The sequence below is a fragment of the Falco naumanni genome, chromosome 10 (genome assembly GCF_017639655.2).
Source record: "Falco naumanni isolate bFalNau1 chromosome 10, bFalNau1.pat, whole genome shotgun sequence".
Lineage (NCBI taxonomy): Eukaryota > Metazoa > Chordata > Aves > Falconiformes > Falconidae > Falco > Falco naumanni.
Genome location: NC_054063.1, coordinates 19117873 through 19136863, shown reverse-complemented (window position 1 = coordinate 19136863; position 18991 = coordinate 19117873). Strand labels below are relative to the sequence as shown.

The 18991-nt window shown below is 53.5% G+C and overlaps 1 protein-coding gene across 5 annotated transcripts in view; it reads right to left on the bottom strand.

The window, feature by feature from the left end:
• The window catches only part of MYRF (myelin regulatory factor), a 64197-nt gene extending 50808 nt beyond the window's left edge, over positions 1-13389 (bottom strand). For 4 of the 5 annotated variants that reach the window (XM_040609579.1, XM_040609583.1, XM_040609580.1 and 1 more), the window contains exon 1: positions 13158-13389. In XM_040609579.1, coding sequence (XP_040465513.1) covers positions 13158-13203 — 46 coding nt within the window. In that variant the 5' untranslated portion in view covers positions 13204-13389. The remainder of the gene's footprint in view (positions 1-13157) is intronic. The other variant, XM_040609582.1, reaches the window with a different exon arrangement.
• Between the last annotated feature and the right edge of the window lie 5602 nt (positions 13390-18991).

Sequence of the window (18991 nt, the reverse complement as noted above, 5' to 3'; positions counted from 1 at the left end):
TGGCACTTACGCCTTAGGTCTAGAGCTGAATTTCATGGGACATTCAGCTTTGTGCACCTCCCTGCGCCTGCAAACACGAAACCGCCTGCAATGGTCGTGCCGAGGCTGGGCACACTGCCGTCACCCTGCGGCCCGTGGGTGTCCGTGGAGCCAGAGCTGACCTGGCCGGAGAAGGGCGCTGGGAAGGTCCAGCCAGGCCAGCACTGCTGTCCAAGGTACCGCCGTGCCCACTGCCACTCCCGCACCCCGCTCCCGCATCCCGCTCCTGCACCCGGCTCCCGCATCCTGCTCCTACACCCTGCTCCTGCACCCCGCTCCCGCACCCCACTCCTGCATCCTGCTCCTGCACCCCGCTCCCGCATCCTGCTCCTGCACCCCAATCCCTCATCCTGCTCCTGCACCCGGCTCCCGCATCCTGCTCCTGCACCCCACTCCCGCATCCTGCTCCTGCATCCCGCTCCCACACCCTGCTCCCACACCCTGGCTCCCACATCCTGCTCCTGCATCCCACTCCCGCACCCTGCTCCCACATCCCGCTTCTGCATCCCGCTCCCGCACCCCTCTCCTGCATCCCACTCCCACACCCTGCTGCTGCACCCCGCTCCCACATCCTGCTCCTGCATCCCGCTCCCACACCCTGCTCCTGCACCCTGGCTCCCACATCCTGCTCCTGCATCCCACTCCTGCACCCCACTCCCACATCCTGCTTCTGCATCCCGCTCCCACACCCCGCTCCTGCATCCCACTCCTGCGCCCTGCTCCTGCATCCCGCTCCCGCGCCCCGCTCCCACATCCCACTCCTGCATCCCGCTCCCGCACCCCGCTCCTACATTCTGCTCCTGCATCCTGCATCCCACTCCCGCACCCCACTGTCACATCCTGCGCCGGCATGCACCAGGAGGGAGGGCAGAGCCGCTCATTCCCAGAAGGACAGTCCACACTCCTTGAACAACCATGGCAGCCTCCATCAGTTCTTTTCAGTTTTCTTTGCCTGTGCCTACAGTTCTGGTGCCTGAGACATCTCTGCCCACATGGGGCGAAGGAAATTCCCAAGATTACCAGCCGCTTGTTTCTGTGTCGTCGCTTGCGCAGGGGGCTACACAGATACGAGAAAGGGAGTGATGGGTCGTGCCCCAAGATTGTACAAGTCTGTGACACAAAGGGCTGACACAGGCAAAGCAACAGGGAACTGCCTGGATTCATGCCGTAAAACCATGCTGGAGCCCAGAACTTCTAACACATCTGCAGACATGCCCACTGTTTTGTCTGAAGAGAAGCCTGCTTAGCCCTACAGAAAAGAGCACGCAGACCTGAAGATCTGCTGGAAGAAGCCAGCAGACCCAGCCTCTGCCTCTGACGGGACAGACAGAGAACTTGCTTTTACAGAGACCTGTACTGAGACCAGCCAGCAGGTCAGACCCATGTGCTAACGGACCTGCACGCTGTGCTGTGGTCACAAACTTCTGTTATTTGTGTCTTTGTTTTCTTAAAAACAAAGCTTACTGCAGAAGCAAGTGAATTACTGACAATTTCTGACAACCTGCACTAAGTCTTTTTGACTTCTCCAGTCCCTCAGAGAAGTCCTCAGCCCATACAGACCCTCAGGGCTGAGCCAAGGACAAACACTAACCAGTTTCTCCCAGTTCAACAGGACATATTCCTTCCCATAAAAGCCCCAAACCAGAGCCATGGGTTTCTTGGTTGGTTGGTTGGGTTTGGTTGTTGTTGGTTTTTCACAGATGAAACACAAACCCACAACCACATGTGATGAGAAGCCCCACAGTTTCCCTGGCAAAGCTAGGATGCTAACCTCAATCTCATAGATAAATTCTCTGTGGCAGTAAAAAAAACCCCACCAAACCTGTTATCCCTCCACAGTTTCCAGCTGGAGGCTGCATTGCTGAAAGCTGTTATATGGGTCAGGCTAGAAGATCTGATAGTTCCTTCTAACCTGAAACTCAGTTAAGCACCTTTATGTTAAGAACTTATACTGTCAAAGTAAGGAAAATCAGAAGGCAATTTTATTGAAAGACTTACTGCTGCTTCCTGGGCCTTGTGAAATCAGCAAGCAAGAATAGAGGAGCAGACGGGGATAAGAACGGAGGGGAGATGCCACTTTATCCCTGGCTTGGCTGCCTCTGTGAGTGGGGAGGCTCATCTCCCCGCTCTTCCAACCTTAACCTGAACCAGAAAGACTTCAGGGCACTGTCTGTCTCCCAGTGCCAGTTCAAAGAGGTTTGGAGCTCACCCTGCTGGAACACAACCAGCAATGAGGACTAACACCTTACCAACAGGGGCCTGCCCAGCTGCTCATTGGCACAAAGCCTCTGGGTTTACTGAGTGCTATACAGTTTGTGAAACAGCAAAACCACCAACATTTAACATGGTTCTCCTGCACTGACAAAAGCCTTAAACCCACAAGTACCACCCTGACCCATTTAAACAACAGGCTGATCAAAGAAGAAACAACTTCTACAAAACTTGAGGTTTTGGGGGTAAAACCAGAGACTTCCACAGGTCTCCTCTGGGCAGTGACTATGCCAGGGAGCAACGTGTGCTTCTACAGCTCATGGCCTTTTCTCTTCTGCTAACGTGGATCGTTCCCTGGCTGAGCAGCCCACATCCAAATCACAAAATGAGGACACATCAGGCCAACTTTCTCCACCTCGTTCCTGCTACCTACTTCTCAAAGCTCACTCTCAAGTGTGTTTTGGTTTCCAAAACTGCAGAAAAGAAGGTTTAAAGAAAAAAGCCCAGTTAACGCCACTTCTCTCCTTCAGAGAGCCAACAGCAAGCATCCCAGCCTGCGCATTACACCCTCCTGACAGGGTCTCACTCTGCAGCAGCAGCGGGAAATATTTGTGGTGCCTGGTATCAGCTTCACTACACATGACAGCTTACTGTCGCTGGCATCCTTCACATCTCTTCCAAAGCCAGACTTGGCCCAATGACATGATCACCTACAAATTTGTGCCTTGGCTCAATTAACAAAGCCGTGCTGAAAATTCATGACAAAAATCGGTGATCATCCATGATCTGTTGCACCCACAGCTGGCTCCTGGGTGTAACAGAGCCACAGCACCTGTGTCTAAAAGCAGAGGAGTAGGAAAGGTCCCTGCCCTGATGTTCCACAAGACCATCCTGTTGGACTGGGTTAACTTTTGACCAGTTCCTCTTGCCCAGCCCAGGCAAAACCTCCAGCACCCAAACTTCTCATTCTGGGCTCTGCAGCCTGTCCCCAGTCTGCAGGTCCCCACATGGCTGTTTCCCCTCAACACCAATGAGATGAGTTTTGAAATATTATTTGTCACTCCTCTCCCTTCACTACACGTTCCACCATGCTGCATGTGAAAACTCATCACCACCCACTTCTCCATCCCAACGCCTTTCCAAAGACAGAATTAAAACAGGCAGGAGGGAGGAGAGACGGGCAGAAGCCCTCCTACTCCTCCCTGCCCAGAGCTTCTCATTGACCTCAGATTTTTGTTTGGATGGGACCTCATCAGGGAAAAGACCGTTTCTGTCCTGATACTGAGTCTCCACTCAATATATAATATTGATTATATTATCAGCAAGCAGCCACCTGTGAAATGGCTTGATGGCCCTTATAATGCACAGCTTTTAAGCTTTTCCTTTACTTCAGGTGTTTAATTTCCAATAAAGTCAAAGCACACCCTTTAGTGCTTTAAGGAATCAATGTCCACAACCATTGCTTGTCATAACAGAAAAGATAAGCCAAGATCAAGCGGGCTGATAAGTTGTTTGGTTTCCTGTTTATCGAGATATCTAGCAGTCAGATGTAGTCAGCACATGGGATTAAAAGTCGTAAATGATAACTGTTGATTAATAAGTATCACCAGACACAAACGAAGTGAATCATCCTATTCCAAATTAAGTTGAATGTATTATTTATACTCTGCCTGCTTCTCAAGGCTGTGAGCAGGAGCGCCCTGGCATGCTCTGGGGTCCCTCGCCACCAAAGCAGACAGCCAGCTTGCAGGAACTGGGCCACCAACTCTTTCAGAAACCCTGCCTGTGTCTTCCATAAATCTTCTCCCACGCCCACCCCCACGCCTTCTGCAGGGCCTCCTCCCCACCAGTTACCATCATCTTCTCCTTGGGTAAAAAAACCAGATCAGTTTGGCACTCTGAGTCTCCCAAGATAATATGCTGCCACAACATGGGGGTGATGGCAAAAGACTGTACAGGAAAAAAAAAAAATCAGCCCCAGAAAATATTGCTTTAATTGCTCTTTTTAAAAATGCAGAGATCTCATCAGAGCTAGACCACGGCTGTTGGCATTGCACGTGCCTATCAGCTCTTTATTCACTTCTGGTCCCATCCCACGCTGCTTCAGCTAGCCTGCTCAGTCTCTGCTCACACTGCACGCTGCTCTGCAGGCACAGCCCCCCTTTTTTTTGCTCTTGCTGATGCAGTTTGCAAGTACTTAGGGCATAATTCAGTACATCTCCTTCAATACACTACAAAAAAATGATGAGAGCAGTCGAAGAAGAGTGGATAGAGCAAAAGGGATGAGGGATGTGGAGGCGGGAAAGTGAGGAAAAAAAGAAATGCAGGATAAACCAGAGAGGCTAAGAAAAGTTTAACCGCTGCAGAGACTGATGCCAGCTTTCCTATGGCCAGGCTGGTCTGTCACAGCAACTGGGATGTGAAAGAAGCATCGATACTGTGCTGCAGCAGAGGAAAGGACTCCTGCCTCCGCCTGCAGCCCTGCACACTGGCCCTAGCCCTGGAGATGTCACGGGATTACGATCACAGCTGCCTGGCACTCCCAAGACTGCTCCCCCTGGCCCACCCTGGCCTCTACCCTCAAATCCTGGATCTGAGCACACCAAGGCTGTTTAAAACTCCGGCCTTGACCTTTCCAACCAACTCTCCTCCCCACCACCCCACAAGCCAGCAAAATCAGCAACTGGTTGCTTTCATTCCACAACAAACCCAGCATCTCCGCTTCGCAGCCAGGGCTGGCCGCTCTCCCCAGCCCCACCGCCCGGCTCCCACATCTCCCTTTCGCCATTTTGAGTAACTGCACCAAAACAGACAAAGTTCAATGAGATAAGTGATGGACCCTGAGTATCATGGTCCATTTTCCCTCGGGACGGACGCCTTTCATTCAAACGTGCCTTGAACACGCTCCAGGGTGTGCTGCAAGACAGCAAGGAGCAGAGGGTCCTGGGCTGACCAGCCCACCCACCTCCACCAGACCAGGCAGGAGATGTCCTCTGTCCCTGTTGTGCAGGACAAACGGTGCCAACAGGAGAAGGAAGGTCTGGAGGATAAACAAGGGCATGCCAAGGTGTGCTAGTCAGTGGGAATAAGAGGGTATACCTATGAAACCATAAGTGGGAGCCAAAGGATAGCCAAGTGTAGTGTCCAATGCAATCCACCCTCTGCTTCTAAGGGCCCCTCTTCCCTACACAGCAGCAGTACCCCCCTTGGACTCTGCACCTCCTCTGCTGATCAGACACAGTCTCATCCCTCCCTGTCCATCCCTGGTTCTGGTGTCTGCCTGTCTGCCTGAAAAGCAGCAAGGAGGCCACAGTGTGGGTTGTCTCTCCTGAGTGATGCTGCCCCATGAGCTGGTGCACGGCAGGAGCACCCGGCAAGCACCAGCTCGGGCCCAAAAGCCACAAGCCTGTTCCTGTTTTGTGTCTCCAGTCACAGCTGCTCCTCTGTCCTCTGGCAACACACATGTTGGTTAATCATTCCTCATACACATTTAGCTTACTGGGATTCTTATCAGGCAGTGCAAAGTCCAAGTCCAGTCAGCAACACTACTGGGAAGAGGCAAGGGGGTTACCTGGCAAGCTCTGCAAAGCTCTGCCGGAGCAACGCCAGCCCCGGGCAGGGAAATCCCCAGGCAGGGATACACTGGAGGGATGCCAGGCCATGGTCGAGGACCCTGTCGGGGCAGCACGGAGGAAGGGCAGGCACCTGCAGCACTGCTGTGGGCCAGGGGTTCGTTGGCCACAGCCTGACACCCTCCTAGCACAGCTCGCAGCTCCAGATCACGCAGGTCTTGTCCCAGCAGGAGGAATCCACAAGGCTGCTAAACAGAAGAGGGCAAGTACAGCAGGTCCCTATCTCCCTTCTTTGAAAGGCCTCTCCTGCTTTTATTTCTCACTAAGTGACCACAGGCAGAGAACAGCGGCAGGGTATAAACCAGGGTGACAGCAGAAAGCAAAAAGGCCACCGCTGAACCATGACAGGAGGCAGAAAGCCCATGGGGAGAGCGGCTTCCCTATGCACCGCTCTGGTGGGGTTGCACTTCTCCAGGTGATGCCCAGGTCTCTCCAGGCTAACTGTGCCCCAAAGCCATTTTTCTCTGCATTTCTTGCCGCCAGTGAATGACAGCTGGGATGTTGCTGGTCCTAGAAGGCCATCCCTAGCCAATGCTTTGCTGTAGTAGAAAAGGGTGAGGGAGCGGAGGGAAACCCTGCCTATCCAGCATCCCAGTAAGGCTCCTTCTTGACGGGCATCTCTTCCCCACATCCTTGCATGCAGCACAACCCCAGCCCAGGGAGCAGTGTGGGTCAGCTGGATCTCTGAGTCACCAGCATGCCCACTTCCATCGGCCCGCTCACACCTCCAGCACGACTCCCTTCTCATCTGCTCTTCCCAAACCCCTCCTGGTCCGCATCCAGGTGTCACTCCCGGGACGCCAACCTGTGGAAGATACATTAACCAGAACACGGGCAAAGTACCTCTCCCCGTCCCGACGGAGCCCCTGCGGGCGGGCGCTCACGTTGCTCTTTCTGAATCACAACCCGCTCTTTATCAGATGCCTGAAGGGATCCACCCTCCTGTGAACAGCGCTCTGGCCTTACTCCATCTGGATGTCTCCTGGCCTTTTCCCACCCAGGAAAAAGGAGTTTTGGGGAAACTGGGGAGAGAGGGCAGACCCCAAAGAAATACCAGCACGGTCACGAGACCTTGCTGGAAGCGGCAGACTGTTTTGCACTAGCGTTGCCCTGAGAAGCAGACGAGGACAAGCACTTTGGCTGAAGGTTCTGGGAAGCTCCTCCTGTTGGTCCGGCTGGGATGGAGATGCCAGCTTCCCCCTGTGCCCAGGAAAGCCCCTGGGCCACAGCCAAGCACTGCAGACCACTGGTTGATGAGCTCAAGGGAACGTTTTTCTCTTTTCCATCCTCTGCCTAGGCCCTAGGATGGAGCTGGGCTCACCAGCAGCCTCACGTTACCTGCTCTTGCTGAGGGCATGTGCTGACCAGAGGCAGACCCCGAGCCGGGTGGGCAGGGGAAGCTCGAAACGGAGGGCAGAGAGAGGAGGATCAGAAGGCAATCACATTGGAGAGAGATGGAGAGGCAGAGGGGAAAGCAAGCTGAGCTGTGGAAGGGTTGGGGGATCTGTGCTGTTACCTGCTCGGATCCAGCGCATCCTGAGCATGGTGAGAGCAGATGTCAAGCTCCCGCTGCGTCCCTGCTCTCTCCCTCTGTCATTATGCTGCCTAGCTCGGCTGGTCGAGGTCCCAGGGCTGCTGCCTGCTGGTTTTTCTATTCCCTCAGGGAAGAGTGGGAGGGCCAGGGAGGAAGCTGGGAGGCTGCTGCTACACTCTGGGATTTGGGTCTGTGAGGGGATTACCAGGAGGGATGGTCATGTGTTTGTGCTGTACCAGGTTCCCCAGGACCATTCTGTCACGGGCTAACTCCGTTCAGCAAAGCGCTCCACATAAAGCCTCTTACCTTCCCCACTGCGCCAGCCAGGCCGCGGAGAGACTGTCACACTGCAAAGCCACTGCGTCCCCAAGCCCGCTCCTCCCGAGAGTCAGGTCTAGGCACAAAGGACCCACAGCGACATGCAGCAAAGATCACGTTGTGCTTTTCGCACAGAGCCCACGATTCTCCACAGCTTTTTCCCAATGCTTTCCCTCTGCCTTTGCGCTGGCCACATCAAACAGCTCCCCACCAGCGGTGCGGGAAAGCCTCTCTCCAGCACAGCATCAGAGCCTGAAGATGCATTTGGGGCACGCGGAGGCTAAGGGCCAGGCAGCCACCAAACAGGCAGAGGGTGAACAGTGAGCATGAAACCCAGCTCCCCTAAAAGCCCTTCTTTCGCAGAATGCTAAGAAACTAAATGCTCCCATCTGCTGTAGTTGCATTGCTACATCAAGTCCAGGCACCCAAAACCATATGCAGGGCCAGCTGCCCTGGTTTGTGTGCACAGCTTCTGCTGGCCGCGCCGCATCACCACGGACCACAGCCTCTGCTCTAGAGGTCCCGGCTCTGCTGTCCTCCTTCCCTTTCTGTTCCCAGCATTTGCAGCCTCAAGAAACCAGCAGCCTCCCTCCTGCATCCCTAAGCAGCCAGGAGGACTCCAAAGCAGTCCCCTGTTACTCTGTGATTCTCTTACACTACCCCCCAACCTGCTGCCTGGCAGAAACTGAAGGTGCCCCCGTGGGTCAGCGGACCCCCAGCGAGCTGTAACTCACAGGCTGGGTCACCAGCACTGCTGGCAGCCAGAGCCCTTCCAGCTCAGGGACACTTCATGAGGTGCTGGCCAGCTCTGAAGAGAAACCATCATTCCTCTTCCTTTAAGCTCACGGCTTCACTCGTTTGCATCAGTGAAAGTTTGACCAGCGAAGTCCTTCTCCACCCATTCCTGTCCACCACCAAATCCTCCTGCAGACACACAGCAGAGACCCGACCCATACGACACAACATGGTGGACAAGATGCAAACCCAGGAGTCCTGGATTCAGGTCTCTGCCTCAGCCTCGTCATTTTCCATTTTTTCATTCAAGGAAAATGGGGCAACGGCCCAGACCTCTCCTTGCAGGGCTGCAAGGCAGCATTTCCTACCCACATACACAAAGTGCTCCACAACACACAACAAAGATCACTGAGAAAGCAACCCATACCCACTAACACCCAAACAGATACACTCCTACGGGCAAAAACATTCACTAATACAAACACGCTTGCTGCCTTGCCGATAAAGCTCCCAGTGGTCATTTGCTCCCTCCCAGCTCAGAGGCTGCTGCAGCCCCTCCAGCAGCACGCACCCACCGGCAGCCCCCGCTCATGCACACACGGCTGCTCAGCAAACACACGCTTCTGAGTGCTGCTGCATGAAAAACTGGAAAGAGTTGCTTCGTTTCACAGGACTTGCATGCCCTCAGTGAAAACTGGTCCCTTCTGTTTAACCAACACCTGTCTTTCCCAACCCAAAATCCTCCAAACTTTTAGTGTTCACTATTCTTTGTCCATTTCTTGCCCTAACACCATTCAGCCATCTGCCAAACCACCCACTCCCCTGCCCCCCAAGCCCTGCTCTGCACATCTTTCCCGATATACATTCTTTAACAACCTCTTATCTCATAAATTAGCCGAGAGAGAGAGAGGGATCCCAAATAGCTGAGCTCTGTCGTAACTGTTTCCCTTACGCGAGTGGTAGGCAGGGAGGAAGGTAAGGTTTCTAGCAGGATGCCAGCCAAGGGTCAGACGCTTTCAACTCCCTACTTTTCCTTTGATACAAAATACAAATGCTCTGGGTAAACACTCCCAATACTATGGAAAGACCAAACTGAGCTCCTTTACCTCCAGTGCCAGAACCCGCAGCATCCCACGCTCTCTGCCTGCGAGCTGTCCCAGCTGTCTGCCCAAGCTCTCCTCAGCTGGATGGTCCTGGGCACCACCACACAGGTTTACCAGCTGTGCTAACGCAAACCAGGACAGTGACAATCCCTGTAACATGGGACAGGCCCGCCCTGAGGATGCTCAGAGGCCATGCTGCCAGCCAGACCCGCGTTCACAGCATCTGCATCCCAAGGGGATGTGAAGTTAAGCCCGACCCATCTCTTTTCCTATAGACTCAGTATGTTTTCCCCTGGCCCTTTCCCAAACATCAGGGCACAGCCCTGGACTTTTCACATCATTCTCCCACTTCTCCGTCCTTGCATGTCTCAGACCTCATCCTCACAGAGCAGACAACTCCATTCCAGGGAAACAAGATTACCCTGCCCAAGCAGATACTGGGAGCCATCTTGACGAAAATAAAAGCCCATCTCTTGCAGCTGAGAAAACCAGAGGCAGGCAACCGGCCCTCAGTGCTCAGGAGCACCCGCTCCCCCAGACAAGCCTTGCTCTGCAGACAGGACCTGCCGCACTGTCGCTGGAGCCAGCCAAACGCCAGGACTCAGCATTAGTACAGACACCAACTCTCTTCCACACCTCAGGCAGCACAGCCCCCACTCCCCAAAAGTCTGCAAGAAGAGACCAGTTAATCCTTGTCTGACACTTTGAAATACCGAGTGCTACACAAGCACTAAAGGATTACTCTTAAATGTGGTGGGATTGCTTACAGCAGGCTCAGATCCTGTACAAATCAGAGACAGGCAAAGGAAAGGGAATTCCCAAATTATTTCAGGGTTTTCAGTGCACAGGAAGAAATCCCTTTAGGGTAAAATCTCCACTTGGTGAGAAGATGATCTGTGAGAAGAAAAAAATATTTCGCTGTAAGAAAAAAAATATGATTTGAACACGTGTTCCCTCCAGGAAGGGAATCAGCAGACACCTCTTAAAGAAACGATGGGAGCAAGGAATCAGTTCTACTAATGAATTTATTCCTGCAAATTAATAAACTCTAACAGATCTATTGTTCACCACTCTATTACACGTACAGAAACCATTAATTCTTCAGGACAGCAAGATTCCAGGGCAAATCTGGCTCTGTGGCTGCAAAGCTAGCAGTTTAAGGCACAGACTGACCTTCACTTCCAAACAACAGAGGATCAGTTTGGCCACATACTCCTTCAGAGCACCACGATTACAACGTGCAAAAAAGGAAAGTACTTTGTTTCTTCACTCACTGCATAAACTGAACCGAGCAGCAACCCTTCATAATAAAACTTTCTCCTCTTCCCCTCTCACCCTCAAACACTGTGTTGTAACAGATGCTCTTTAACAACACCGCCAAAGGGATCTAGCTGCTCAAACAAAATAAACAGCCATGTTGGGCTCCACAAAAAAAATTAAGCTCAGAGAAGTTCTAAAAATACAAGTAAGCAAATATCAGAGGCTAAGAAATATCCTTCAGCCCCAGTTTCCTTCACTCTCGGTTTTTACAGGGACCAGATGGCTTTAATTCAAAAAAGAAAAAGAGAGAGAAAGGAGGAGAGAGACAAAAAGAAAAAAAAAACAAACCAAAAAACAAAGATAAAAGGATGCAAAAAGGAAAAAGAAAAAAAGAAAAAGAGAGAAAGAATCCCAGAATGATGGAGATGGGCAGGAAACTCCTGAGGGCACCTTGCCCTATTCCCTGCTCAAGCAGGATCACCCAAATGAGAGAATGAGACAGACAGACAAAGAAAGAAACTTTCCACCCTATAAAAAGATGCTGTGGGTGAGAGAGAGAAATGCCACTTCCACAAACGAAAAGAAGAGCCGGACAGCTGAAGTCTAATGCCTGTAAGTAACACCGGGGTGCTGAGCAAGGGCTGTGCAGGCTGCCGGGGAGGTGCTTGATGCTCAGAGGAGGCGGGGGGGGGTGGGGGTGGGGTGGGGGGGGCAAGATTTAGGAAATTGGTCCAAGTGAAACCCTAAACACAAAACAAGCCCCCTCAAGGCTGAAGAGAACACAGGCTGGGAGCACACGATAAGAGCCCGCATGGCGAGGCTTCCCATCCTTGCTAATCCTGTTGCTCCTGGGAATCCAGAACCACGGCTGGAACAAACGGGATGCTTTTTTTCCTTTGAAGAAGAGATGCATTACTGAGGCACCACAGGGATGCCAGAGGAAAGGAAAGTGAGAAGTACGCAGCTTGAGCCCCTGTTCACTCCTGAGAGCATCTTCTGTTTGTGGCGCATCTTTGCATTCCTCCCCAGGTTAAGTCCTTCCAGCAGCCAAAGGAACAGGAGGGGCACAGTCATCCCACCCCAACTGCCCCAGGCCACACCAAGTGAGCAGCTCAGCGGAGCAGACAGCACGCTGCCCTATCCCACCGCAGGCGAAGCACAGCACGAGGACTCCAGAGGGGATCCAGGCTCCAGAGCTGACCCATGCACACAGCCTGCTCTCCATGGACCAAGGTCCCCAACCCCAGCTCCGCCACTGGCAACAGGACCTGCTAACGCAACGGAGCCTTGCTAGGATGGGCGCACTGTTCCCCTCGACCAGTGCATCTGTGTGCCAGGGGCTCACACCAAGGTGGCACAGCCCGTGCAGCCAGAACCTCCACCTGGCAAACGGCCCACCAGAGAACAAGGGGCATGTGGTGCGGGGCACAGCCCCACAAAGAGAGAAACAAAGACAAGTGAAAGAGAGAAGCAACAATACCTTCAACAAGGAAGAGCAAAGTGTGCCAACAAAGCCAGACCGGGGAGAAGAAACACTGAGCCAAGGGAGGAACAGCAAAGGGCGATGGAGTCCCAACGCCTCCCCAGCCACACAGTTCAGCCCTACCAACCCCTCAGCTGCCACGAGCAACTGTGTTCCACCCTTGCTTGACAGAGAGGCCAAATTCTCCTTACAGTCACTTTTCCACCACTGGGTTTCAGTAAAAGCTGCCTTTGGTTTGCACCGATGGGAAGGAGACTCTGATCCACGGACACGTGGTGCCCAAAGGGGTCTGGGCTCTGGCTGGACAGTGCTGGCCTACAGATGAAGAGCTGGTGTGGGGTCCCCTGCCGGACACACCACCGTGGGATCAGCTGTCTTCGTGACCAAAGAGGGGCGATTTCCCCAGCAAAGCCCAGAGCGGTGACCCTGCTTCAACACGCTGCGCCCAGCGGCCACAGCTCCGGGGGCAGGCGGGGGGGCTGCCGGTCCTGAGGCCAGCAGGGAGGGTGGCCGGGGGCTTGGCCCCACGGCGACGCCTGCAATCCATATGCCAGAGCCACCGTCAGGACCCTGGTGCCTGCTCCGAGGACGGGCGAGGGCCACGGCAAGGTCCTGGCCGGGGTGCCCGCACCGCACCATAGGATGCAACACGGTCGCAGCCCTCGGTGTGCTTAAACCTCCAGCTCGGACCCCACGCCGGAGGATGCGCGCTGGCGTCCTGCCCAGGCGTGGGGACCTGGGGTCACTCCGGTGCCGGACGAGGCGGTTGCTGTCCCCAGGGGCCACCAGGAGCCCGGCCGGGCTGTGGCCGAAGAGCTGTGGCTCAGCGGGCACCTTCTTACCTTCAAAGAAGCGCTGCAGAGCCTCCGTCTCGTCCACCACCTCCATAGCTGGGCCATGCACCGGGCGGCCGGGCTAGTCTCCGCGCCCGCAGCGGGGCATCCCCCCGGGCCGCTCCGGGGGCCGCTCCGCAGGTGAAGCCCCGGTGCCGCCCTCAGCGCCCCGCGCCACCCCGGCGGGGTCCCGGAGCCGGTGCCGGCACCGAGCGCGGCCGCCCGCTGCCCATCGGCCTCCGCCGCGCACCGCCCAGCGCTGCCCGACTCGGGCTGCCGCGGCCGCGCTCCTCCCTCCCGCCCTCCCCGCCTCCGGTGCCCCGGCCCGCCGCTGCTGCTGCTCCTCCTCCTCCCCCCCCCTCCTCCCGCCACGGGCAGCGCGCGCCCCCCGCCGGCAGGGAGAGCCCGCCCGGTACCGGGGGCTCCCCCAGCACCCGCCCGCCCGGGGGTCGTCCCCCCGCAACCCAGCTTCTTCCAACAGCCTGAAGCCCCAGCGCAACCCACTTGGGTTCGACCCCCCCACTCCCAGCCTCAAATCCCCCAAAATAAAATTAAAACGTCCTTCCAGTGCGGGGGCTGCGGGAAGGGACAGTTGTGTTTTCTTCCCCAGATGTGGCCACAATCAATAATAATGCCTCAAATAATAATAAAAAAAAATAACAGTACAGTAGCTAAATGAAGTTACAGTTATCTGACCACAGTTAACCAAACGCAGAGCCCCTGCCAGGCAGAGACTGTGGGACTATTCTCTTCTGGGCAGATAAAGCGCACAATGAGGTTTTGTCCATCCCCACAAACCAATTCAGAAGGGCAGATTCTCTTATATATATAAATATATTTTTCTTGCTCACACAGCTGTGCAGTGACCAATTCTTCTCTGGGGAGGGGAGCGGGGAGGGGAGGGGGACTGAGGTTTGGGGATAGTAATAGGTCTATTATTTCGGGGATGGAGAGAAAGAGCTCAACAGCCCTTTTTTCTTCTCTCTCTCCCTCTCTCTTTCCATTAAGACAATTGTTATTCTCTGTTACCCCACGCCCCTTGTCCCTGCGCACACGCTCACCTCCCCCATCTTCAGGCACAAGCTGCATGGGAAGGAAGCAAAAATGTATTTTTGCCCGGGAGCCTGAGTGCTGGCCCAGACCTAAGTCTGGTCGGTGCCAGGTTGGATGTCAGGCCGTGCTAGGTTAGACCCCAAAACGAAATGCTCCCAGCTAAAGATTCAACCTCTGACCCTCAGGCCCCCGTCCTCCCGGCAGCATGCTGTCTGTCCTCAGCAAGAGCCCCCTGCGTGAAGATGTCAGGAGCAGACCTCCCAGTGGGAACTCAGCCCTGTACACCCATGCTTCACTTCAGAACGCAGCAGAAGACACCCAGAGCCACATGCAGGGCCTGGGCATCCAGCTCTGTGCTAGCGGCACACTGGAAAGCCTCCCACTTTGAGTCTCTGCTCACTCCCAGCCAGGTCTTGCTTCCAGAACCTCCCCTGCGCTCCCTGACGGGTCACTGCCACGTTGCTCTCCCCTAAGCTTTATTCCTGTGCCATCAGGCCTGCAGTGCATCACCTAAACATCTCTGAGACAGCTAATAAATCACAGGAGTGACAGGAGGGAGCTGAAGCTTCAGCCGCTCGGGCAAAATAAAACAACAAGGGAAGGCCAAGGCTATTCTGGGTCACTTCACCAGTGACTGTCAAAGCCAGCAAAAGGACCTGTAAACAGGCCAAGCTGGCAGAAGAACAAGTTCCTGCCCGTTAAGGCATTGGACCCTAAAGCTGAGTCCAAAGATGATCAAAAGATTTGAAAGGCAAATGATCCTAAGACCGACCCACCTTGGATTTGTCACCCTATGGACCGACCACGTGGGTCTTTGCCTGGCGGTCCCCACCCCCAAGGTGCAAAATCCTGAGCAGCAGCTCATTTATAACCAAACTGTGACACCTTCCTTCAGTGGCAGTGTGAGTGGCCCCGCAGCACACCGCTCCTGTGGCAGGGTGCAGAGCAGCCAGCCCCCCCCAGCCCCCCAGGGCCACGCACCCCGCTAACGAGACACGAAGAGCCCTCTGAGAGCAGCCCACTAACGACCACAGCTGCAGCAGAGTGGCTGCCACCCCCAGCAAACTGTCCTCCCCATAAATACTCTAAGCACATACGGGGGGGGGGGGGGGGGGGGGGGGCGGCGGGGGGGGCGGAGCAGGATAAACAAAACACTCATTTCTATTGTCCGTGCTATGAAGTTATCACAAGAACAGGCAGGCCAATGGCCCAGAAATAATTTCTGAAATAACTTGGTGCCTTATGGGCAACAGCATTAAGCTAGCCAGGTATTTGTACCCGGCGCACGGCCGCAGTGCCTCAGCAGGTAGGCTCAGCACCATCTCACCTGTGTGGTACCATTCGTGCAGTACCAGGTACTGCATTACTGTTAGAGCAAGACCCACCAGCGGTTAAGAAATCTCACTCCCACTTTTCGCTGGGAAGCCAGAGGTTTGAGTGGCTGCACTTGTCCCAGGCCAGGCAGGCAGCCTGTGAACACCAGCCGTGTCTCCTGACCCCCAGCCACTTGGACTTAACTCCCTCCCGGGGCTGGTTCACTTTTGCTCCTTCTCTGGTGTCTGAATTAAGCAACGTATTGACGCTTTGAGTCCTTCTCACCTTATTTTTCTTCGTGCACGCTTGCCTCTCAGTACTGCTCAGCTCTCTGTCCCAAGCAGTGCTGCTGTGCCCCTTCCTGGACCTAATTAAAGGGAAAAGGCTGGCGGGGCACATGCTCCTGATGCACCGAGGTACGTGCCAACCTCATCCCTTCCCAAAAGGGGAAAGAGCAGCTGGTCCCTTACTGCAATGAGCTCAGAATCCAGCATTTCAGGGTTGTGCTCGTGTAATTCCCAAGAGACACTACAGATCTGAACCCAGAAGAGCTGATCCGCTATTACCGCACAGAAGGCAGTGCTGGGGGTCGGAATCCAGTCCCCATCGCGGCATGCCGTTTGCTTTCCTTCCTGCCATCTCCCCTCTGCTGCTCTCCCTCCCTGCCAGCCCACATCCCCCGTTCCTGTGTCTGTTCCTGTGCCTGTCCCCCTCAGACAGACAGACACACACACACACAGAGACACACAGACACACACACACACGCGCGCGCGCACGCTCCTTTCCCCGTTTCCCGTTTCCTCGGGTCACACTCTCTGTAAACACCGCTCTCCTATCCCATGCGGTTGGTTGGGAATGTGAGCCAAGAAGGGGGTGGAGGAGGGATATTACTCACGGAAGGTGTGGCTGTTGCTCCCTCCAGCGCTAAATTTCAAAGTCCAGTTTAAAACAAAAAAATAATTCAGCAGTGTCGTCCCCCCCCTCCTATCTCTCCCCACACCCCAACCTCCAGCCGGGCTTCTCAGGCACAGCTGGAAGGCTCTTTAGTCTCTTTTTATCCTCTTTTTATCAAGGGCAGCAGAACCATGGATCCAGCTAACCCTGAGGTTCAGCTGAGCAGGGCACTTGGGTCAAGAGATGGAAAATTGCTCCCGATGCGACTATGCCATCAGACGCCAAAGAAGCTGCTGCTTAGCTGCTGGAGATGCTGGAATACTTGTCATCTCATACTAATAGTTTATGCGTTACATACTCAGTGGCCATATATCCATTTGTTTAGTATATTAAGACTCTATCGGATTTGATTTCCATCTGAAAACCACCCAAGTTACTAGAAACATCGCTGAATTTCACTACAGGGGCAACTGGGATGTGTCCCTGTCAAAGGTGGTTACCTACCAGCAGTCTTCCTCAGTCCCTGCTTTTTGTCTGGTTTCCTTTGGCTTGCTTACAAAAAAAAAAGGGGAAAAAAAAATTAATCACACTCAGTGTGTCGCTGCACCTCCCCAGACTTGAGACTGTGCTAATCAGCCTCATTGGCATTTCAGAGAGGGACAGTTAGGCAATACTGTATACATTTTGCACTGCTTTAAATAGGATGTACTGAAACCATCACTTGGATCCTGTGAACTGGATTTAGGTGGCGTCCTTAGCTATCCGGAGGTATTTTAGTATGTCAGCCAGGACAGGGTAGTGGTTACATCCTAAAATATACATTATCTTTGACAAGACAGCCCGTCTGACTGATTATATCCTCTGTGGAGTCTCCATGCATTCCAGGTGAGAAGGAGAACAACCTCAAGGAAGCCACAGCAGCACTCCTCCACTGGGATCCAGCATATTAGTATGTAATCCCTGAAAATGTTTGGGTGGTTTGGCTGGTTTGTTTTCCTTAAAACATGCCTACAGGCAAGCAGAAGCAAATAAGAAAATTGTAAACAAAATAAATGCTCTGAATTTAGTCACATTTCACATGTTAAAAATGAAGATAAGACAGCACGCGTGGCACCTAGAATTTTTCACAGGTTGCTGTAGTCACTGGGTACAAAAAGCAGAGAAATAATGTGACCAATCTAGTGTAACCCTTGAGGGCTGCAGAGCAGGGCTGTAGAAAGAAGGCACTATTGTAGCAAGTATTACTAATTATTCTCTACAGCACAGAACTTTGCTCTTCACAGATGCCAGGAGGGTTAAAAGAGCTGCTATGCAGGAACTGCAATTCAGGAGCATGTTCCTGCAGGTCCCTTGCTCATCTCCCAGCGACACTGGTGTCCTCAGCACGGAGGCAGGGGAGCGCTGCTTGTACGGTGAGAGCTGCCAGAGCTCGGTGCCCTGCTTTCCAGGGGTGGCCTTCGGCTGAAATCCAGACCTCTTCCAAAGCACCTTCAGCATCCACAGCAGCTCCTGCGGTTCTGGCTGACTTCCACCAAATGAAACAGAGCACAACATTTGCAGACCAAAAGGTTTGTTGGTATCTAAAGCCAGAGCACCCAAAGCAGAGGCTGTGCTTGGGCAAGAATCCTTTTGTGATTGATTTCTGGAGGGTCTCACAGCCAAATGAGCATCAGAACCAAGCTCAGGTCTGGGATTCCCTGAGTTTGCTTTATGATGCTCAATTCACTGGACCACGCTGCCAGGCAGAGCTGGGGAGCTTGCAAATGTGCAAGCTCTCCTGAGTGGTTCAAGACACTTTGGAAAAATCCTCATACAAGCGTGGGAAGAGTGTTAAGGAATTTATAAAGCCCAGAGCTGAATTTCTAGGGCTGCAAGGCCAGTGTTTAGGAAAGACCCTGCAGACAAACACTTCAAACTTGCTGAGCACACAGGACGCACTCCACGCAGCACACTGCTGCTCTGGGATGCCATCAGCCGCACAAACAGCACTCCAGTCCCCACTCCCTTTCGCAGGGACCTAACACGTGCTATCGCTTAACAGCTATCAACAGCTTCAACTTCTGCTCCAACAAAAGAAACCTGCAAAGACAATTATAGATTTTCAAGCTAGAACATTGCAGCAATCCAAGTGCGATATTTCTTGATTCATCTGAGCAGGAAGAATGAATTTAATACCCTGAAGAGTCCAGAATCCCTCCTTCCTAAAGCACCAGAGAAAGCACCCACTTTCTTGTTTTACAAAACCCAACTGCTATTCTATACAGTGCTCTCCAGCTTTATCACTCCTAAAATGCCCTCTATCTTCACACATATATAAGGAAAAAGTTTCCAAAGGCACTCAGGAGTTTGGAATCAACTATCAGTTTTAATAGGAACTGAATGCTTAACTGCCCCTCACACCTCTGGGAAAAAAAAATAATAAAAAAATACTCAAAACAAGAGTAAAGCACCAGCAGAATGCCAACATCACAGTGCAGTGAGGAGCTAAACTGCTTCCTAACTAACGCTGCCCAAGGTCGTGCCCCCCGGCAGAGCCTCTCCACCAGATCTTGTCAGGGTTTGTGCCACACCGAGCCGAGTTC